General features: G+C 48.5%; 2 protein-coding genes across 5 annotated transcripts in view; one reads left to right on the top strand and one right to left on the bottom strand.

The window, feature by feature from the left end:
• Positions 1–8033, top strand: part of LOC145361856 (diacylglycerol kinase beta-like) — a 93917-nt gene extending 85884 nt beyond the window's left edge. For both annotated transcript variants that reach the window (XM_080217832.1, XM_080217833.1), the window contains exons 22-24: positions 1710–1830; positions 2403–2463; positions 6328–8033. In XM_080217832.1, coding sequence (XP_080073958.1) covers positions 1710–1830; positions 2403–2463; positions 6328–6402 — 257 coding nt within the window. In that variant the 3' untranslated portion in view covers positions 6403–8033. The remainder of the gene's footprint in view (positions 1–1709; positions 1831–2402; positions 2464–6327) is intronic.
• Positions 8034–16883: 8850 nt separating this feature from the next.
• Positions 16884–20940, bottom strand: part of stac3 (SH3 and cysteine rich domain 3) — a 59499-nt gene continuing 55442 nt past the window's right edge. For 2 of the 3 annotated variants that reach the window (XM_080217910.1, XM_080217909.1), the window contains one exon: positions 18784–19425. In XM_080217910.1, the coding sequence (XP_080074036.1) occupies positions 19327–19425 (99 nt within the window). In that variant the 3' untranslated portion in view covers positions 18784–19326. Of the gene's footprint in view, positions 17107–18783; positions 19426–20940 lie in introns of those variants that run through there. The other variant, XR_013889892.1, reaches the window with a different exon arrangement.

Below are 20940 nucleotides of genomic sequence, written 5' to 3'. Positions count from 1 at the left end.
TCATTGAAAGGCAGAGCGGGCTTGGTGAGTTGAATAGCTTCACGTTGCTCCGAGGAAGGGCATTGGCATCCATGCCTGTACTCGTCGACGTTGGCAAGCTGCTTTGTAAAGCACTCAACAGAGCGGTTTGCCAACCTTTGGCGCATTCAGAAGCCGCTCTGAGGCTTTCGTTCCCTTGCTTCTGTATATATCTGTCGGAAGACTGGACAATGACAGGCCAATCAGTCAATCCCGTTCTGGGAGCGGATGATGAAACTGGTCATCCCACCAACACCCCAACAAATTAGCTATCATCTCGATCCACAGCATGGTGAAACAAACCAACACCGGCCAATCTTCTGTTGTACAATTGTGTGTCACGAGCTATAACATAGATACTGGATTCAGAACGGAAGCCATATGTAGCCCCGATTTACTATGAAACACAGCGCTTGTTATCATGGGAGTGCGCAGAGCTGCCACAAAGCCTACAATACCTCATAATGTGGGCTAGATCCTCAAACCGGCCTTGAAACCACAAGATTCTGCTTAAGCGTCCATAAGATGTATGAGCAGAATTAGGCCATTCGGCCCATTGAGTCCACTCCGCCATGGCTGTTATGCACCTTGTCTGCATTTTCCTGCCTTCTCCTCATAACCCTTCAACCCATTAAAAATCTGTCTAACTCTCTTTAAATTTACTCACTGTCTCAGCATCCATTGCACTTTGGGGTACCGAATTCCACAGATTCACAACCCTTTGGGAGAAAGAGTTTCTCCTCGACTTTGTTTTAAATTTGCTACCCCTTATCCCAAGGCCTCTGGTCCTAGAATGCCCCACAAGAGTTGCCAACAGTGAACAAGGTGCTACTCAGATATTGACATTCTGACCCACCTCTGCATCCTTCCTTCGTAAATTACTCTTTCCCCCAATTTGGTTCCCTTTCATTGTCCCCTCCCCCATTTGCCTGGGATTTTCCCTGGCAAGTGGCGTCCACACAGTTCTCTGATGCCCTTGCCCCAGGGCTGTAGTTTGGGTGGGTGGACGCAGTACCATTTGTCAACGACGCGTGTGGTCAGTTTGTCATGTGTTGGGGTCACGTGGTCATGTTTTCAAACCTCCCCAGCCTGCCATCGCTGTACATCACCCTCAATTCATCTAACCCCACTCTGTCTGTTCATTACGGAGTTGAGAGGGTTGGCTTATGAGGAGAGACTGAGTAGACTGGGGCTATACTCATTGGAATTCAGAAGAATGAGGGGAGATCTTATAGAAACATATAAGATTATGAAGGGAATGGATAAGATAGAAGCAGAGAAGTTGTTTCCACTGGCGGGTGAAACTAGAACTAGGGGGCATGGCCTCAAAATAAGGGGGAGCAGATTTAGGACTGAGTTGAGGAGGAACTTCTTCACACAAAGGCTTGTGAATCTGTGGAATTCCCTGCCCAGTTGAGGCTCCCTCATGGAATGTTTTTAAGGAAAGAATAGATAGATTTTGAACAGTAAAGGAATTAAGGGTTATGGTGAGCAGGCGAGTAAGTGGAGCTGAGTCCACAGAAAGATCAGCCATGATCTTATTGAATGGCAGAGCAGGCTTGAGGGGTCAGATGGCCGACTCCTGCTGCTAGTTCTTATGTTCTTATGCTTGTGTAAATCCACACGTTCAGAGTGCAGAAGGGATTGTCTTCCTCCCAGTAAGAAGGCCCTCACAATATTTTTCTTTGCAGAGTTGAGTGACCAACTGTTGGAAGTGGTGGGACTGGAAGGCGTGATTGAAATGGGACAGATTTACGCAGGATTGAAGGATGCGGGGCGACGCTTGGCGCAATGTTCTGACCTCATTATCAGGTAACAGAAATGGAGAGAATGGTGTTGTGGTAATGTAGCCCCTTTAAGGAGATGGGGGTTCGGGGGGGCACCGGCTGGGGGAGGGGGGAGGCAGTCCCTGAGGGCCATGTGATTGGGCCAGACCCTATGGAGAGGCAGCGCGTGGGAAGCCCAGCCAATCGGGAACGAGGGCACACGTCCTGGGTCGGGAGGAATCTCAGTTGGAGCCAGGGAGGAAGAGAGAGGAGGGGTGGGATTATCTGTCCAGAAAGTCCCACCAATGGACCTTTGCACTGTCCGTCCTGTTCCCCCCACCCCCCGCGCCTGTTACGATTCACATGGGGGTGGGACGGGGATCTCCCGCCCCCACACAGACGTGTGTCACATTCTGTCAGTCGCTTGTGGTGATAAACCAGTTCTAACTTGAAGTCACGAGTCAACTTCAGAGTTCTTGTAGAGGTGAGTGAAGAGAAAAGTCCAGCATGTTAAATGGATTGGAAAAAGACGCATTCAAGCGTGACGGAAGTTTCCTTCATGGACCCAGGAGGCTGTGCCATCTCTCACACATTTCCATCTTTCTGATTCTACCTCAGGACAAAGCGATTGCTGCCAATGCAGATTGATGGTGAACCTTGGCTGCAGCCACCATGTACAGTAAGTCAGCATGCCACAGGAACAAACTATCTCCCACTTTACAAATCCTGCACTCAGCCATGGTCCAGACCAGACCATATACTGGGACACAGTGAAAAGTACTGCTTCTTGCACGCGATACAGACAAATCATACTGTTCATAAAGTCGAGAGTGCAGAATGTAGTGTTACAGTCATAGCAAGGATGTAGAGAACTTAATATTTGATTTGATTTATTATTGTCACATGTATTGGGAAACAGTGAAAAGTATTGTTTCTTGCGCACTATACAGACAAAACACACCGTTCATAGAGTACGTAGGGGAGAAGGAAAGAAGAGGGTGCAGAATGTAGTGTTACAGTCACAGAGTGTAGAGAAAGATCAACTTAATATTTGATTTGGCTAAGTAATGTCACATGTATTGGGATACAGTGAAAAGTATTGTTTCTTCTGCACTATGCAGACAAAGCACACTGTTCATAGAGTACATAGGGGAGAAGGAAAGGAGAGAGTGCAGAATGTAGTGTTACAGTTACAGATAGGGTGTAAAGAAAGATCAGTTTAATATTTGATTTGATTTATTATTGTCACGTGTATTGGGATACAGTGAAAAGTATTGTTTCTTGTGAGCTATACAGACAATGCATACTGTTCATAGAGTACATAGGGGACAAGGCAAAGAGACTGTAGTGTTACAGTCATAGCTAGGGTGCAGAGAAAAATCAGCTTAATATATGGTAGGTCCATTCAAAAGTCTGACAGCAGCATAGAAGGAGCTGTTCTTGAGTTGGTTGATACGTGATCTCAGACTTTTGTATTTTCTTCCTCACAGAAGAAGGTGGAAGAGAGAATGTTCGGGGTGTGTGGGGTACTTGATTATGCTGTCTGCTTTTCCAAGGCAGCGGGAAGTGTAGACAGAGTCAATGGATGGGAGGCTGGTTTGTGTGATGGATTGGGCTACATTCACAACCTTTTGTAGTTTGCAGTCTTGCACAGAGCAGGAGCCCATACCAAGCTGTGATACAATCAAAATGCTTTCTATGGTGCGTTTGTAAAAACTGGTGAGAGTCGTAGTGGACACACCAAATTTCCTTAGCCTCCTGAGAAAATAGAAGCATTGGTGGGGCTTTCTTAACTATAGTGTCAGCATGGGAGGACCAGGACAGGTTGTTGGTGATCTGGACACCTAAAAACTTGAAGCTCTCGACCCTTTCTACTTTGTCCCTATTGATGTAGACAGGAGCATGTTCTCCTTTACGCTTCCTGAATCCCGACAGTGCAGAAAGCGGCCATTCAGCCCATCGAGTCTGCACTGACCACAATATTACCCCAGCCCTATCCCTACAAAACTCTATGTATTTACTCTAGCTAGTCTCCCCTGACATTAAGGGGCAATTTAGCATGGCCAATTAACCTAGTCTGCACATCTTTGGACTGTGGGACTCTGGAGTACTGGAGGAACCCCATGCAGACATGGGGAGAACGTGCAAACTCCATACACCCAGTGATTCAAGCCAGGAATTGAACCCGGGTCCCTGGTGCTGAGAGGCAGCAGTGCTAACCACTGTGCCACCATGCCGCCCACGGAACTCTTCTTCAAGATCAGTTAGCAAGCAACAGGCTTACATGCTGGTGCATGGGTTGTTGTTCCTCCAGCCTCCAGAACACCTCTGGAGAGAGAGATACCTGTCTTCTAGTGGGGCCCAGGCTTCAATCTCCAGCGAGAGAGAGAATAACATTTGCTTTGTGCAGAACCGTGTAGACAACTGCCTGCTTGTCTTGCTGTGGACCTAGCTCCGCCCATTAGCACATGACTCCCACCTGTCAGTTACCCGAATGAAACCCTACTCTCAAACTCCAGGGGACAACTCAAAAAATAACAAAACTGCATTAGCTCAATAACTCAATAATGCCCAATAACTCAAATCAGGTATGGTGCTGAATTCTCAGCAAGGTGGCTGCCTGGAGCAGTCAGATCGGCACCTTAAACCAGAGCCAAATTTCAAACATATCTCACAAGACACGGATATATTCCTTAAAGGTACAGTGTCATCACAATATCCTCAATGTCAAGGTGGAACTTTGTGTCTGCAAAGACTGTATGATGGTTGCTCCTATCCCAATGTCCTGGTCAGATGTATCCCCATAGGGAAGGAATTCTGCTGTCCTTACCTGGTTTAGCCTACATGGTTCTTCACTCTCAACTAGTGTCTGGAATGTCCTAGCAAGCCACTCAGCTATATCAAATCGCTACAAAGGCAACAGCAAAGCCAGCCCTGCTGACCTGGCAAAGTCCTCCTGACTAACACCTGGGGCTTGTGCCAACATTAGGAGAGCTGTCTCTCAGACTAGTCAGGATGCTGTTTGACATAGTCATAACTGTATCTACACCACATGGACTGACTAATATCCAATAACAATCCTGGAACTCCCCCCCTAACAGCACTGTGGGTGTACCTAGACCACATGGACTGACTGACTGTCCAATAACAATCCTGGAACTCCCTCCCTAACAGCACTGTGGGTGTACCTACACCACATGGACTGCCTGATGTCCAATAACAATCCTGGAACTCTCTCCCTAACAGCACTGTGGGTGTACCTACACCACATGGACTGACTGATATCCAATAACAATCCTGAAACTCCCTCCCTAACAGCACTGTGGGTTCACCAACCAGGAACTTTAACTAAACAAATAATATTTCAATTCAAGTAAAATACAACTGGAATGCTGCTCAAATAAATACAAGGACCATTCATGACCAAAAAATAATAATACTAACTTAGTCACTCTTAGAAAGCATATAAACAGGTTTTGTGGCTTTGGAAAAACCTTTTGAAAAAAGACTGCAAGAAACTACATGAATGTAGCCCAATCCATCACACAAACAAGCCTCCCATCCATTGACTCTGTCTACACTTCCCGCTGCCTCGGGAAAAGCAGCCAGCATAATCAAGGACCCCACACACCCAGGACAGTCTCTCTTCCAGCTTCTTCCATCAGGAAAAAGATACAAAAGTCTGAGGTCACATACCAACCGACTCAAGAACAGCTTCTTCCCTGCTGCTGTCAGACTTTTGAATGGACCTACCTCACATTAAGTTGATCTTTCTCTACACCCTAGCTATGACTGTAACATTACATTCTTCACTGTCTCCTTTCCTTCTCCATGAACAGTATGCTTTGTATAGCGCGCAAGAAACAATGTTTTTCACTGTATGCTAATACACATGACAATAATAAATCAAATCAAGTCTTTGGCGTTCTTTTGGCGATTCTGCTGTCTTGAAGCTCTTTTTGATTTGGTATCCTTTTGTTTGGTAGATGGAGAATTCTCATAGAAACCCTACAGTGCAGAAGGAGGCCATTTGGCCCATCGAGTCTGCACCGACCACAATCCCACCCAGGCCCTACCCCCACATGTTTACCCACTAATCCCTCTAACCTACGCATTTCAGGACTCTAAGGGGCAATTTTAACATGGCCAATCAACCTAACCCGCACATCTTTGGAATGTGGGAGGAAACCGGAGTACCCGGAGGAAACCCACGCAGACACGGGGAGAATGTGCAAACTCCACACAGACAGTGACCCAAGCCAGGAATCGAACCCAGGTCCCTGGAGCTGTGAAGCAGCAGTGCTAACCCACTGTGCTACCATGCCACCCTGAAGAGAGATTTTTTAGCTAGCAGGGCCGAAGGGCCTGTTGCTGTGCTGTACATTTCTTTGTTCCCTGTGTTCTGTGTTCCCTGTTGTACACCCTCAGGCAGTCCATTGCAGACTCCCGCCACCCTAGGTGAAACTGAAGGCGATTGTTTGGTTGCTGGAAGTTGGTGGTGTTGATCTCACTCGCAGCTTTCTTTCTGCTGTCTCTCCTCCAGATTAAGATCGGCCACAAAAATCAGTCACCAATGCTGATGGGCCCCTCCACCAAATCAGCTGGATCCAAAAAGTGAGATTAGCGCGCCAGACTCTTCCGTCTGATTCTTCGGATTATCAACCGCATTGTCTCGGAACTCTCCAACCTGTGGGATTCTTCACTTTGCAGACGCCAGATTCTTCGATCCGCTCTTTTTATTTATGGGAACTTCCACTTTGCTGGACCCTGTAGCACGTGGTTCAACACTCTCCAACAACCCCCTACCCATCTCCCCCCTCCCCAAACCCCACCTTTCGCCTCCCAGATTCCACAGCCTTTCTCTCTCTTTCCTGGTGACAGACTTTGGTTCAATCAGTGCTTTAACATATAAGTGTAGCGCCTTCACCCTTTCAGATCCGAGAATCTCTGGGAATCACGACATGGCGACACGCTTCTTGCTCTGACACTACCGTGCGATAACCTGAGCTGGCCTTGAAAATGACCCAAAGTATCCCCGTGGAATGAACTTGCATGCTTTTGGGTCAGTTAACTAATTGCATGTTCTTTGAACATTTCCATTTAATTGACAGGCGGTGATATTCTCTGAGTATTTCTTCCTCCCTCTGAGGAGAACTTACTTCGAAGGAAGATACCTAGAACACTGACCAGCCGACTGACAGTAATGTTATGTAACATTCACTTGGACACCCTGCCTTCAAGAAATTGAACGTTCACGTTCGAATTTCTTAGGTCCCCCCATGAAACACGGTCACCCTGTAAGATATACGTCTCAATAACTCAAACCTCGGCTACTAGATAAAAATTGGAGCCTTTCAGAATTGATAGCATGGCGTGGTGAGCTGGTGAGTGCTGGGCAGGTTCTGTTCAATGTAAGCGATGAAAACTCAAATTCTCGGGAACCATGAAGACTTGGTATTCACTGCATGGAATATCGACTGTACAAGAGCGGGATGTAATGGGATTGGGTGGTGTGGAGTAATTCGCAGTGGGAGTGAATGCAAGGTGCTTGGCCTCCTCAGAATTTATTGTACATAGGGATTTGAGAGGTGGGTATTGCAGTGGCATATTGTCAAAGAGAGTGAATAATAATTTTACTTCATTGGGATTTATATAATAATGGGAGTGAGGAGGGGGAAAGGGGTTAATGGTCTGTCTACTGGAATAAAATGGAATTGGTCAGTAGTTTGGACTCTGTGTTTCGAATAAAGCTTTATTTAGAAAATTGAGTGAATGGGAAGAAGCCACATCTAAAATAGACAGATAAGGACTCTTCCGATGACGTTGAGGCTCTCTTGATGACAGCAGGGCATCGAATGCACTTCGGGATTCCTTGGCATTCCTTTCTGCCTGGCTTCCTTGATTAGTAGGGAGCGTAAAATTAAGTTGGGCAGGTCTTAAATCCTGGATATCATCAAGAAGAGACTCATTCGAGAAATGGGGAGAAGGGAAGGACAACAGGAGTCATTCCGGTCACCCCATCCTCCCAGATGTGGGGCCCGATCGAGCTGTGGGCACCACCTGCCCACCTTGGCATCGGTGGAATCCCTCTGAGTTGGAGGGAGGTGACACAGGTGAAGGGAAGGAGTTTTGCTGCGTTTTCTATCTGTATACTGAGCTCAGTGTATGATGGCATTGTATACATACACATAATCTCCTCTCCCATCGTTACATTTTGTAATTAAGAGAAATAAAAGATTTAGCCACTCCCATTGGTTGATTTTATTTGTAATAATTTTCTAAACTGTCCAAAGGCCTCACAATGCATGCCCGAGGAAGTGTGCCACCAGGAGATGCCAAATCAACTGCCCTATGGTGGCATTGCAGTGGGTAAAGTACCATCCAATTGTCCTCTCTTCACCCAGCTGCTCATTTAACCCCCGGCAGCGGGTACAAGTGTCTGTGCCTTGGTGAAGCCTTTCATTTGCAAACCAGGAGATGGCAGCAGTGATCCAAATCTGGCACCGTGGATGGCAGGGCTGTTTGCTTCCCCAAGTGTCCAGCTGAAGAATAAATCCTCCACGTTTGTCGGTGGCTGACAATTTGTGATCTCATGCCAGTTTGCCCACTGTATTGCGCCAGCTTGCTCACCAGGGTGTGGTACAAACCTTTCCGATATTTCTTTGCCACCCCAGTCAAAGGAGAGAGTTAGCAAGTGTGACTTGAAACAAGCTTTGGCGTTTCCATTTTTTTGAAATACACAGAGGAATGCACCTCAACAGGAAGAACCCGGGTTCAATTCCCGGCTTGGGTCACTGGCTGTGTGGAGTCTGCACCTTCTCCCCGTGTCTGTGTGGGTTTCATAAGAACATAAGAAATAGGAGCAGGAGTAGGCCATCTAGCCCTTCGAGCCTGCCCCGCCATTCAATAAGATCATGGCTGATCTGTTGTGGCTCAGTTCCACATTCCCACCCTCTCCCCATAACCCTTAATCCCCTCTCTTATCAAGAACCCATCAACCCGCTTCTTAAAAATATTTAGCGAGGCAGCCTCCACCACTTCAACGGGCAGAGAATTCCAGAGATTCACCACCCTTTGAGTGAAGAAGTTCCTCCTCAACTCCGTTCTAAACTGCCCCCCCTTTATCTTGAGGCTGTGCCCCCTAGTCCTACTGTCCTTTCTGAGCGGGAAGAGTCTCTCCACCTCTATCCTATCCATCCCATTCATCATCTTATACGTCTCAATGAGATCTCCCCTCATTCTTCTAAACTCTAACGAGTACAAGCCTAGTTTATTCAGCCTTTCCTCATAGCTCAATCCCCTCAACTCCGGTATCAGCCTAGTAAACCTCCTCTGCACTCCCTCCAGGGCCAAAATATCCTTGCGCAGGTGCGGCGCCCAAAACTGCACACAGTACTCCAGCTGCGGCCTCACCAATGCCCTATACAGCTGCAGCAAGACCTCCCTACTTTTATATTCAATCCCCCTCGCTATGAAGGCCAGCATCCCATTCGCCTTCCTGACCACCTGCTGCACCTTCCTCCGGGTGCTCCGGTTTCCTCCCACAGTCCAAAGATGTTTGGGTTAGGTTGATTGGCCATGCTAAATTGACCCTTAATGTTCAATTTAGCATGGCCAATTCCCCGAACCTACACATCTTTAGACACTCGAGAATTAGTGTGATACGGTGGTTAACACTCCTGCCTCACAGCGCCAGGGACCCGGGTTCGATTCCAACCTCGGGTCACTGTCTGTGTGGAGTTTGCACATTCTCCCCATGTCTGTGTGGGTTTCCTCCGAGTGCTCTGGTTTCCTCCCACAGTCCAAAGATTTGCAGGTTAGATGGTTTGCCACGCTAAATTGCCCCTTAGTGTCAGGGGGACTAGATGGGATAAATATATGGGAATTGGACCTGGGTGGGATTGTGGTTGGTGAAGACTTGATGGGCCAAGTGACCTCCTTCTGCACTGTAGATTCTATGAATTTAGCATGGCAAACTCACCTAACATACATCGTTGGACACTAAGGAGCAATTTAGCATAGCCAATCCACCTAACCTACACATCTTTGGACACTAAGGGACAATTTAGCATAGCCAATCCACCTAACCCACACACCTTTGGACACTAAGGGACAATTTAGCATAGCCAATCCACCCTAACCTACACATCTTTGGACAGTAAGGGGTAATTTAGCATGGCCAATCCACCCTAACCTACACATCTTTGGACACTAAGGGACAATTTAGCATAGCCAATCCACCCTAACCTACACATCTTTGGACAGTAAGGGGTAATTTAGCATGGCCAATCCACCCTAACCTACACATCTTTGGACACTAAGGGACAATTTAGCATAGCCAATCCACCTAACCCACACACCTTTGGACACTAAGGGACAATTTAGCATAGCCAATCCACCCTAACCTACACATCTTTGGACACTAAGGGACAATTTAGCATAGCCAATCCACCCTAACCTGCACATCTTTGGGAGGAAACCAGAGCACCCAGAGGGAACCCACGCAGGCATGGGGAGAACGTGCAGACTCCACATGGAACAGTGACCCAAGCCGGGAATTGAACCAGGGTCCCTGGCGCTGTAAGGCAGCGGTGCTAACCACTGTGCCGATGTGCTGCCAATATGAATGGAATTAAATTATTAAGAAGTTAGTTTTCACCTTCTGATATGAGCTCTGCTTGAGATGTGATACGCCAACACTGCACAAGTTGCCAATGCCAATGAGGTGAAACTGTTACCCTGGGCAAGTGACTCAGTGACCAAGCAGGAGGTGTGTGTCAGGATGCCAGGAGGAAGGTCAGGCCAGACTGTTCTGTGATGCAATGATTTGGAATGGCCTCCTCTATGGTTCTATGAGTCTGAGGGAATTAAGGAGTGGGTAAGTGGGGGAATGGGTGGTGTGAGCGATTAGACTTATTTTAAACTTTCTCGCAGATATTGGCTGATGTGAATACAGTTTCCCATGTGTGAAAATCCCAGGCTAGAAACCCCAACGTATATTAGAAAGCCAGACACGACCCTAACAGTCTTCCTATTTTGGCATTAATCTGTGGTTAGGATATTTTGTTCCAGGAGTAATTCTGCTGACAAATTAAGGATCTTTTATAGTAAAACAAACTTTATTTCATTACACAGTTCAAATACAACTCTACAAAAGACAATTGAACAACATTTTAAAATTCAAGGAAGCAACTTTCATTTCTAACTTATCACAGTTTCAGTTCCAAATAAGCAACATTCCTTTTACAGCGTCAAATGCCACTTTAAGTACAGTTAGCATCCATAAATATATTTGCTATGATAGTGTAGACAGTCTTGATGCTTTCAGAGAGAGTTGCAGAAAATCTCTGTCTTCAAACAAGAACTTTTTTTTCCTGCTAGCTTTTCCCATTATCCACTGATTGATACTCATGACCCTTTCAACCAACTGATCAAAAACCCTAGGGGACCTTTTCTTTTTGTAAACAAAAGTTCACTAGCTCTATCTTAGTAACCATTATGTGGCTAAATTGAGTAATTAACCTGCTGCCCCAGCATCTGAGCTGTCTTCCTGCCAGACATACTGACTGCCTGTAGAAAATGGCTGAATTTTAAACATTTCCATTAAAGAAGTGTCGAGTAATTGCACTACTATCGTCATGAAGTTGGTAAACACTGCAGCTATGGTGGCGTAGAGGTACTAAGCATTGGTCAGTGCCACCCATGGGGGAAGCTGATTGAGAGAGGGGAGGGGAGAGCTATGCATCCTTTTTCCAGCCCCTTTAACGTCACAACGCAAGAATATCAGAAAAATAGCTGGTCAGTATTATTTTGCTGTTTGTGGGATCTTGCTGTGTGCACATTGGCTGCCACATCTCTGCCATTGACTGCAAATTGGCAGATCTTTCACTGGCTGGAAAGCACTCTGAGATGCATGTCAGTTATGAAAAGTGAGCTACATAAACACAAGGCGCTTCCAATTCCTTTATCAGGAGTCCTGGAAATGTTGTGATGAGATTATGGGCACCAGGTCCCTCCGAGTAACAATGGGCAGTATTTTCCACTCCATACCCTGTGCTAAAATATTCAAGCGTCCAGCTGCGACTGAGGCAGCGAACCAAATTCCCAACTCTTCCCACAAGATTCCCCCCCACATCGGGGGTGGGGGAGATAAGGGGGGACATTGAGGGGAGGAGGACACCAAGGAGGGACATTGGGAGGAGGAAAGGACGTTGGGGGAGAGAGGGACATCAGGTGGAGTGACAGCAGGGGGGGGGTGGGGAGGAGCATCGAGGGGAGTTTAGAAGAGTGAGAGGGAATCTGATAGAAACTTATAAAATTCTAACAGGGTTAGACAGGGTAGATTCAGAAAGAATGTTCCCGATGGTGGGGGGAGTCCAGAACTAGGGGGTCAGAGTTTGAGGATAAGGGGTAAACCTTTTAGGACTGAGGTGAGGAGAAATTTCTTCACCCAGAGGGTGGGGAATGTGTGGAATTCACTCCCACAGAAAGTAGTTGAGGCCAAAACGTTGTGTGATTTCAGGAAGAAATTAGATATCGCTCTTGGGGCTAAAGGGATCGAGGGATATGGGGGGAAGGGGGGATCAGGATATTGAACTGGATGGTCAGCCATGATCAAGGTGAATGGTGGAGCAGGTTCAAAGGGCCGAATGGCCTCCTCCTGCATCTAGTTTTGATAGTAATATGTTGGATTCTTGTAATTGGTAACAGTTATGCTCATTCTTTTTGTCATATGTTTGATAAAAGCTCCCTCGTGGGTCACTTGAGTCATACCTGCAGTGAAATGCTGTCTTCTCATCCTGATGCCCAAACCAAATATCAAACTTAGGATCCAGGCTAACTTCACAAAACACCTTGGCGATCCCAGCCTCGGTCTTAATGCCCATTCTCAGCAGTGAACAATGCCAACCTGGGAAGTGGGTAAGGGAAAGTGGCAATCACACAAAACTGGGATTGGAATTCGGGCCTATTGTAATACTCAAAGATAGTGGCAGCCTGAATTCACTCAGACATTGTGGGCAGGCATTGTGCCAGCGGCGTGCCAGAAATAGGCTGGGGAAGGGGAGGGTATCACTGGCTGCCATCCTCCATGGGAAGACCCTCCCTGGTCTTGGGAAGGGCACATCTTCCATCTGTGCCCGATTAGGTTTATAAGATGGTGAGGGGGATAGATAGAGTGGACGTTCAGAGACTATTTCCTCCAGTGGATGTAGCTGTTACTAGGGAGCATAACTATAAGGTTCATGGTGGGAGATATAGGAGGGATGTCCAAGGTAGATTCTTTACTCAAAGAGTGGTTGGAGTGCTGAATACACTGCCTGCTGTGATAGTGGAGTCGGACACTTTAGGAACTTTCAAGTGGTTACTGGATAGGCACATGGAGCACCCCAGAATGATAGGGAGTGGGATAGCTTGATCTTGGGTTTGGACATAGCCCGGCACAACATTGAGGGCCGAAGGGCCTGTACTGTGCTGTACTGTTCGATGTTTCTATGATAAAACAAAGAACAAAGTACAGCACAGGAACAGGCCCTTCGGCCCCTCCATATCAATCATGAGGCCCTAACTAAAAAAAAACTCCCTGCCCTTAGTCCGTATCCCTCTATTCCCTCCCTATTCATGTATCCATCCAGATGCCTCTTAAATGTTGTTAATGTTCCTGTTTCCACCCCCTCCTCTGGCAGCACGTTCCAGACACCCACCCCACTCTGTGTGAAAAACCTCCCCCGCGCATCTCCCTTAAACTGTCCCCCTCTCACCCTGAACCTGTGCCCCCGTGTAATTGACACTTCCACCCTGGGGAAAAAGTCTCTGACTATCCCCCCTGTCTCTGCCTCTCGTCATTTTGTAGACCAGGTCTCCCCTCAGCCTCTGTCTTTCCAGTGAAAACAATCCCAGTTTATCCAACCTCTCCTCATAGCCAACACCCTCGAGACCAGGGAACATCCTGGTAAACCTTCTCTGCACTCTCTCCAAAGCTTCCACATCCTTCTGGTAGTGTGGTGACTAGAACCACTTGCAATCCTCCAAATGCAGCCTAACCAAGGTTTTATATAGCTGCAACATGATTTGCCAACTCTTGTACTCAATGCCCTGTCCAATGAAGGCAAGTATGTCATATGCCTTCTTAATCACCTTGGCCATATGTGTTGTCACTTTGAGGGAACTGTGGTTCTGCACGCCCAGATCCCTCTGTATGTTAATGTTCCGAAGGGTTCTGCCATTTACAACATAATGCACACCTAAAAGCTAACTTCTATTTGGCACCTGAAGAGGCAATGAGAATATCCATTCCAGTATTGGCCTTGCCACAATGGGCACCAAATGGTGGGCACCTCTGCCCACCCACCATTGGCAAGCAACTCAGAAGGCACGCGGATGCCCAAGAAATGCCTGTAAGAATGGAGGCCCCACGCAGTAGGGGTGATATCCTCATAAAGCGTAGCAATTCCATGGTGCTGGGGTGGTGGTTTGGGTTGTAGGGCACTGGCGGGCATGGATCCTGGCATAACCCATGAATTTAAGTCCCAATTGTAAGGAATGGGTTAACAGACCATCCTATTAAATGCTAATTTGATGTCAGTTACCCAATAGAAGTCACTGATCTATAAAAAGGCTAGAGGTGTTGGTGGGGGGGGGGGGGGGTGTGTGGGGTGGGGGTTGGGGATGGTGGGGCTGGTGGGGAGTTGGATCAAAGAAATGAAGGTAGTTTATAAAGAAGTGTCTCCTTTACCGAACTGTAGCCGAGAAGCTCAAACGCTAATCGACAGAGAGAACTGTTATGTGTAACTTGGTTCACACAAGCTTCGCTCAGCAATATTTTTATGCTCATGTACAAAGCAGCAAGATATATTTCCGGATTGTTCTGCCAGAGAGGTGGAGTTCGACGAGAGTAAAGGCGATTTTATAAATCGGGTCAGGCATTCATCCCGAGACACATCACTGGTTTAATTTGGTGCTGAAAGATTTGATCCCATCCAACTGCCCCTTCCGAGAATAACCCTTTATCCCTGACGTTTGATATGGCCAACAGGTGCTGCTTTCAAAAAGAAAACAGCTTTGCTCCTCCATATTTAGGAGGGTGCTCAGTGGGCGGTACAGTACGAGGGGGCAGCACGGTAGTTAGCACTGCTGCCTCACTGCGCCAGGGACCCCAGTTCGATTCCCGGCTTGGGTCACTGTCTGTGTGGGTTTCCTCCGGGTGCTCCAGTTTCCTCCTACAGTCTGAAAGACGTGCTGGTTAGGGTGGATTGGCCATGCTCAATTCCCCTCAATGTACCCGAACAGGAGTGTGGTGACTCGAGGATTTTCACAGTAACTTCATTGCAGTGTTAATGTAAGCCTTACTTGTGACGTTAATAAAAAATAAAAGGACAGGATGGCGAATGCAGGGAAATATCGATTTCACCAGCAGAGGCAATGAATTCATCGTCTAATGAACCCACACTCCCAGATCCAGGGTGCTTGTATCTTACCATTATGATGTCAATATGCACTACGTGCTTCATATCTTTCTTTTCATTAGCACTAGCTTGCAGCACGGTTCTGCTCGTTTGATTTAATATCGACACGGTGGCATAGTGGTTAGCACTGTTGCCTCGCGGCGCCAGGGACCCGGGTTCAATTCCCACCTTGGGTCACTGTCTGTGGGGAGTCTGCACGTTCTCCCTGTGTCTGTGTGCGTTTCCTCCAGGTGCTCCGGTTTCCTCCCACAGTCCAAACATGTGCAGCTTAAGTCAATTGGCCATGCTAAATTGTCCCTTAGTGTCCAAAGATGTGTAGGTTAGGGTGGATTGACCATGATAAGTTGTCCCTTACTGTCCAAAGATGTGTAGGTTAGGGTGGATTGGCCATGATAAGTTGTCCCTTAGTGTCCAAAGATGTGTAAGTTATCTGGATTGGCCATGCTAAATTGCCTCCGAGAAGAAATTCATCCTCATCTGTCTTCAGTCGGGGGCCCCTTGATTCTGAGACGATGCCCGGCAGGCGGGCGGGGCGGTGAGGAAGATCTCGAACGGGTAAACAAGGCAAATATTCGACGAGAAAGAAATGCAGTCTCTACAATCCACGGAAGAGCAGACTTTATTAAGGGTTCAACGGGATGGGGAAGGGAGTTTTACTTCAAGGTGGGCGGGAGTGAAGTGCATACAGCTAAATAAAACCAAAATCAATGCTGGGAACTCTGAAAGAAGAACAGAAAATGCTGGATAAAGGCAGCAGGTCTGGCAGCATCCGCGGAGAGAGAGACGATCCTCCGGCTGGTGGGACTTTGCTGAGGCTTTCCCTGTGAATGTGGACACGGGCGGACGGTGGAGCGAGGCCGGTGGAGTCCGTTGACAGCAGCGAGTGTCGCCACTGACGGACAACTCCCAGAGAAACGCGGGGGTTGGGGGTTGCGGTGGGGGTTGGGGGTTGCGGTGGGGGGGGGGTTTGGGTTGGGGGGGGTTGGGGGGGTTGGGGGGGTGTGGGGTGGGGGTTGGGGGGGTTTGTGGGGGTGGGGTTTGTGGGGTGGGGGTGGGGGGGTTGGGGGATGTGGGGCTGGTGGGGTTTGGGGGGTGGGGGTGGGGGTTTGGGGGGTGGGAGGGGTTTGGGGTAGGGGGTGGGGGGTTTGGGGTAGGGGGTGGGGGGGTTGGGGTAGGGGGTGGGGGGGTTGGGGTGGGGGGTTTGGGGGGGTGGGTTGGTTGGGGGGTGTGGGGTTTGGGGGTGGGGGGCGGGGTCTGGTGGGGGAGGGTGTGGGGTCTGGTGGGGGAGGGTGTGGGGTTTGGGGGTGGGGGGGCGGGGTCTGGTGGGGGAGGGTGTGGGGTTTGGGGGTGGGGGGGCGGGGTCTGGTGGGGGAGGGTGTGGGGTTTGGGGGTGGGGGGGCGGGGTCTGGTGGGGGAGGGTGTGGGGTTGGGGGTGGGGGGGGCGGGGTCTGGTGGGGGAGGGTGTGGGGTTTGGGGGTGGGGGGGCGGGGTCTGGTGGGGGAGGGTGTGGGGTCTGGGGGTGGGGGGCGGGGTCTGGTGGGGGAGGGTGTGGGGTTTGGGGGTGGGGGGAGGGTGTGGGGTTTGGGGGTGGGGGGGTGGGGGAGGGTGTGGGGGTTTGGGTGGGGGAGGGGGGGGTAGTGGGAGAATCTTGCCCAGCGTCCCGAGCGGCGCGCGGACTGGAAGCGCTAACTTCTCTCTGTCTCTCCACAGATGCCAGTAGAACCGCCGCCTCCATCCCTCACACACACCCGAATTGGGACGAGTCGTATCGAAGGTGGAGCAAAGTCCAGGCCAGAAGCAACATTCCTCAATCGAAGCCAGGGAAAAATCAATCCACCCTCGCGGCAGAACGGAAAACACTGGGAGCAAAAAAAAAACAGGTGTGCAATAAAAATAGTGACAGACCACAGCGAGGTCTCGAATGACAGGCTGGATGTTCAAGACTTTTTCCAATGATCAAAATCACACACAAGTTGGCACATTCTCCGCTGCCTACCAGAGAAATAGGGAAAGAGGGATACGGAGCAAGGGATTGGTTTAATTTGGCATCCTGTTGGGCACAATATGATGGCTGAGAGCCTGTGCTAAATAGCTCAGAGTGGAATATGCTTCGCTGTGTGTGAGGGGCCATTTCCTTGAAAGTGTCATTCGATCAGCAGTCTGTGCTGAAGCCAACACATTGGGTTCATTGTGCGTGGAAGCAGTGCGGATGGGAATAAGACCCCATCGTTTTCCCTCTGACTCAATCTGGCTTTTGCCCTCCATTTGGGAAGGGTTCAGGCCCCCCCCCCCCGCCTTCCTCTGAGTCTGTGTTGACGCCATGAGGCATTCTCCCCTCACCAACAGCTGCCGAAAGTATCAGTTTCGTGGCTGGAATGTTCCGCAAGCCGTTTGTGTTATTCATCATTTCCCCGAATGGAAATGGAGCTCTTCACAACGAGGAAGGAGCCCAGCGAACTTTCGAACCTTTTGTCAGGACGCGGCGGAGTGAACTCCCTAGGCCCCACATTCCAGTCATTCCACATCGGCGGTTTAATCACCCCAAACTCGGAAACTCCCATCTCGTGTCATTCCTCGTTGGGAGGATTCCTGCTTTTGATTTGGGGCGAGGGGGCATGGATTGTGGAAATGTACTTTTTATTTAACCTGAAATTATTCGCCGACATTTTAAGACGAATTAAAATGGCGAGAGCGGGCGGCCCGGTGGGTCAGCGCTGCTGCCTCACAGCCCGGGTTCGATCCCCGGCTCGGGTCACTGTCTGTGCGGAGTCTGCACACTCTCCCCGTGTCTGCATGGGTTTCCTCCGGGTGCTCCGGTTTCCCTCCAAAGATGTGTAGGTTAGGGTGGATTGGCCATGCTAAATTACCCCTTAGTGTCCAAAGATGTGTAGGTTAGGGTGGATTGGCCATGCTAAATTACCCCTTAGTGTCCAAAGATGTGTAGGTTAGGTGGATTGGCCATGCTAAATTACCCCTTAGTGTCCAAAGATGTGTAGGTTAGGGTGGATTGGCCATGCTAAATTGTCCCTTAGTGTCCAAAGATGTGTAGGTTAGGGTGGATTGGCCATGCTAAATTGTCCCTTAGTGTCCAAAGATGTGTAGGTTAGGGTGGATTGGCCATGCTAAATTGTCCCTTAGTGTCCAAAGATGTGTAGGTTAGGTGGATTGGCCATGCTAAATTGTCCCTTAGTGTCCAAAGATGTGTAGGTTAGGTGGATTGGCCATGCTAAATTGTCCCTTAGTGTCCAAAGATGTGTAGGTTAGGTGGATTGGCCATGCTAAATTGTCCCTTAGTGCCCAAAGATGTGTAGGTTAGGGTGGATTGGCCATGCTAAATTGTCCCTTAGTGCCCAAAGATGTGCAGGTTAGGTGGATTGGCCATGCTAAACTGTCCCTTAGTGCCCAAAGATGTGCAGGTTAGGTGGATTGGCCATGCTAAATTGTCCCTTAGTGTCCAAAGATGTGCAGGTTAGGTGGATTGGCCATGCTAAATTGCCCCTTAATATTCAAAGATGTGTAGGTTAGGGTGGATTGGCCATGCTAAATTGTCACTTAGTGCCCAAAGATGTGTAGGTTAGGGTGGATTGGCCATGCTAAATTGTCACTTAGTGCCCAAAGATGTGTGGGTTCGGTGGATTGGCCATGCTAAATTGCCCCTTGGTGTCAGTGGGACTAGCTAGGGTAAATGCGTGGGGATAGGGACTGGGGGGGATTGTGGTCGCTGCGGGCTCAATGGGCCGAATGGCCTCCTTCTGCACTGTAGGGATTCTATAATTCTATGAATGCTCATGCAAGGTGGCAGGTTTGTGCTACCCTAACTAGATAAAGAAAATCAGCTATTCTTGTCAAAATAATGTCTTCCTAACACACCGAGGTATGCTTAGATCTCTGTAGCAACAGTCCTCCATTTTTTTTTGTCTAGAAGATTTCTTCCAACTCACTTGGACACTACCATGAAATACATCTCCCTCCACATAACCAGGTAGGAGACAGCTTCCTTCACAGGTGGAGACGTCAGGCGCTGTCAACGCATTGCAAGCAGCCATCTTGAGGCTTCTTCTCCTCATTCTTGCACACGCTCAGATTTCCTCCAGGAAGTCGACCGGAAACATTCCCACCTTGCGGCCGGTGAATACCTTAATGTAGCCGTTGACCTCTTCACCTTTCTGAACCACAATCTGTCACAATGTTGGAAGAAGAGAACAATTTTTTGAATGGAAGTTTATTTATTTATTAGTGTCACAAGTAGGCTAACATTAACACCGCAATGAAGTTACTGTGAAAATCCCCTAGTCGCCACACTCCTGTTCGGGTACACTGAGGGAAAATTTAGCACAGCCAATCCACTCTAACCTGCACATCTTTGGACACTAAGGGGCAATTTAGCATGGCCAATCCACCTAACCTACACATCTTTGACACTAAGGGGCAATTTAGCGTGGCCAATCCACCTAACCTACACATCTTTGGACACTAAGGGATAATTTAGCATGGCCAATCCACCTAACCTACACATCTTTGGACTCAAAGGGGCAATTTAGCATGGCCAATCCATCTAACCCACACATTTTTGGACACTAAGGGGCAATTTAGCATGGACAATCCACCTAACCTGCACATCTTTGGACACGAAGGGGCAATTTAGCATGGCCAATCCACCTAACCTACACATCTTTGGACTGTAGGAGGAAACCGGAGCACCCAGAGGAAATCCACGCAGACATGGGGAGAACATGCAAACTCCACACAGACAGTGACCCAAGCCAGGAATTGAACCCAGGTCCCTGGCACTGTGAGGCAGCAGTGCTAACCACCGTGCCACCCCAACTATAGTGAAAATCTGGCTGGAAACTTGAGAATCAATGAAGGTCATTGGAACAGAACCAGAGGGGTTATATTTTTATTCATTGTTGTGGGTCTGACGTACAGACCGTTGATGTGGGCCAGACCTGATAAGAATGGCAGATTTCATGGAAACTGGAAGCAGGGGTAGGCCATTCAGCCCTTGGATCCTGCTCCGCCATTCATTCTGAACTTGGCTGATCATCCAATTCAATATCCTGATCCCCCTTCCCCCCATATCCCTCGATCCCTTTAGCCCCAAGAGCGATATCTGATTTCTTCTTGAAATCACACAACGTTTTGGCCTCAACTACTTTCTGTGGGAGTGAATTCCACACATTCCCCACCCTCTGGGTGAAGAAATTTCTCCTCACCTCAGTCCTAAAAGGTTTACCCCTTATCCTCAAACTATGACCCCTAGTTCTGGACTCCCCCCCACCATCGGGAACATTTCCTTCCCTAAAGGGGCATCCATGAACCAGACGGATATTTTTACCACAATGGTCCTCAGTAGATTTTTAATTCCAGGTAATGTACAGAATTCAAATTTTACCATCTGCCATTCGAACCCAAGTCCCCCCAAGCATTGCCATAAGACCATAATACATAGGAGTAGAATTAGGCCACTCGGCCCATCGAGTCTGCTCCGCCATTCAATCGTGGCTGATATTTTTCTCATCCCCATTCCCCTGCCTTTTCCCCATAACCTCTGATCCCCTTATTTATCAAGAACCGATCTATCTCTGTCTTAAAGACACTCAGTGACGTGGCCTCCTCTGCGGCAAAGAGTTCCACAGATTCCCCACTCTCTGGCTGAAGAAATTCCTCCTCATCTCTGTTTTAAAGGATCG

Source organism: Carcharhinus amblyrhynchos, chromosome X (assembly GCF_965287045.1).
Source record: "Carcharhinus amblyrhynchos chromosome X, sCarAmb.v2.hapA, whole genome shotgun sequence".
Lineage (NCBI taxonomy): Eukaryota > Metazoa > Chordata > Chondrichthyes > Carcharhiniformes > Carcharhinidae > Carcharhinus > Carcharhinus amblyrhynchos.
The sequence above is the reverse complement of the archived record's forward strand: the minus strand, read 5'-3'. Positions and strand labels throughout refer to the sequence as shown.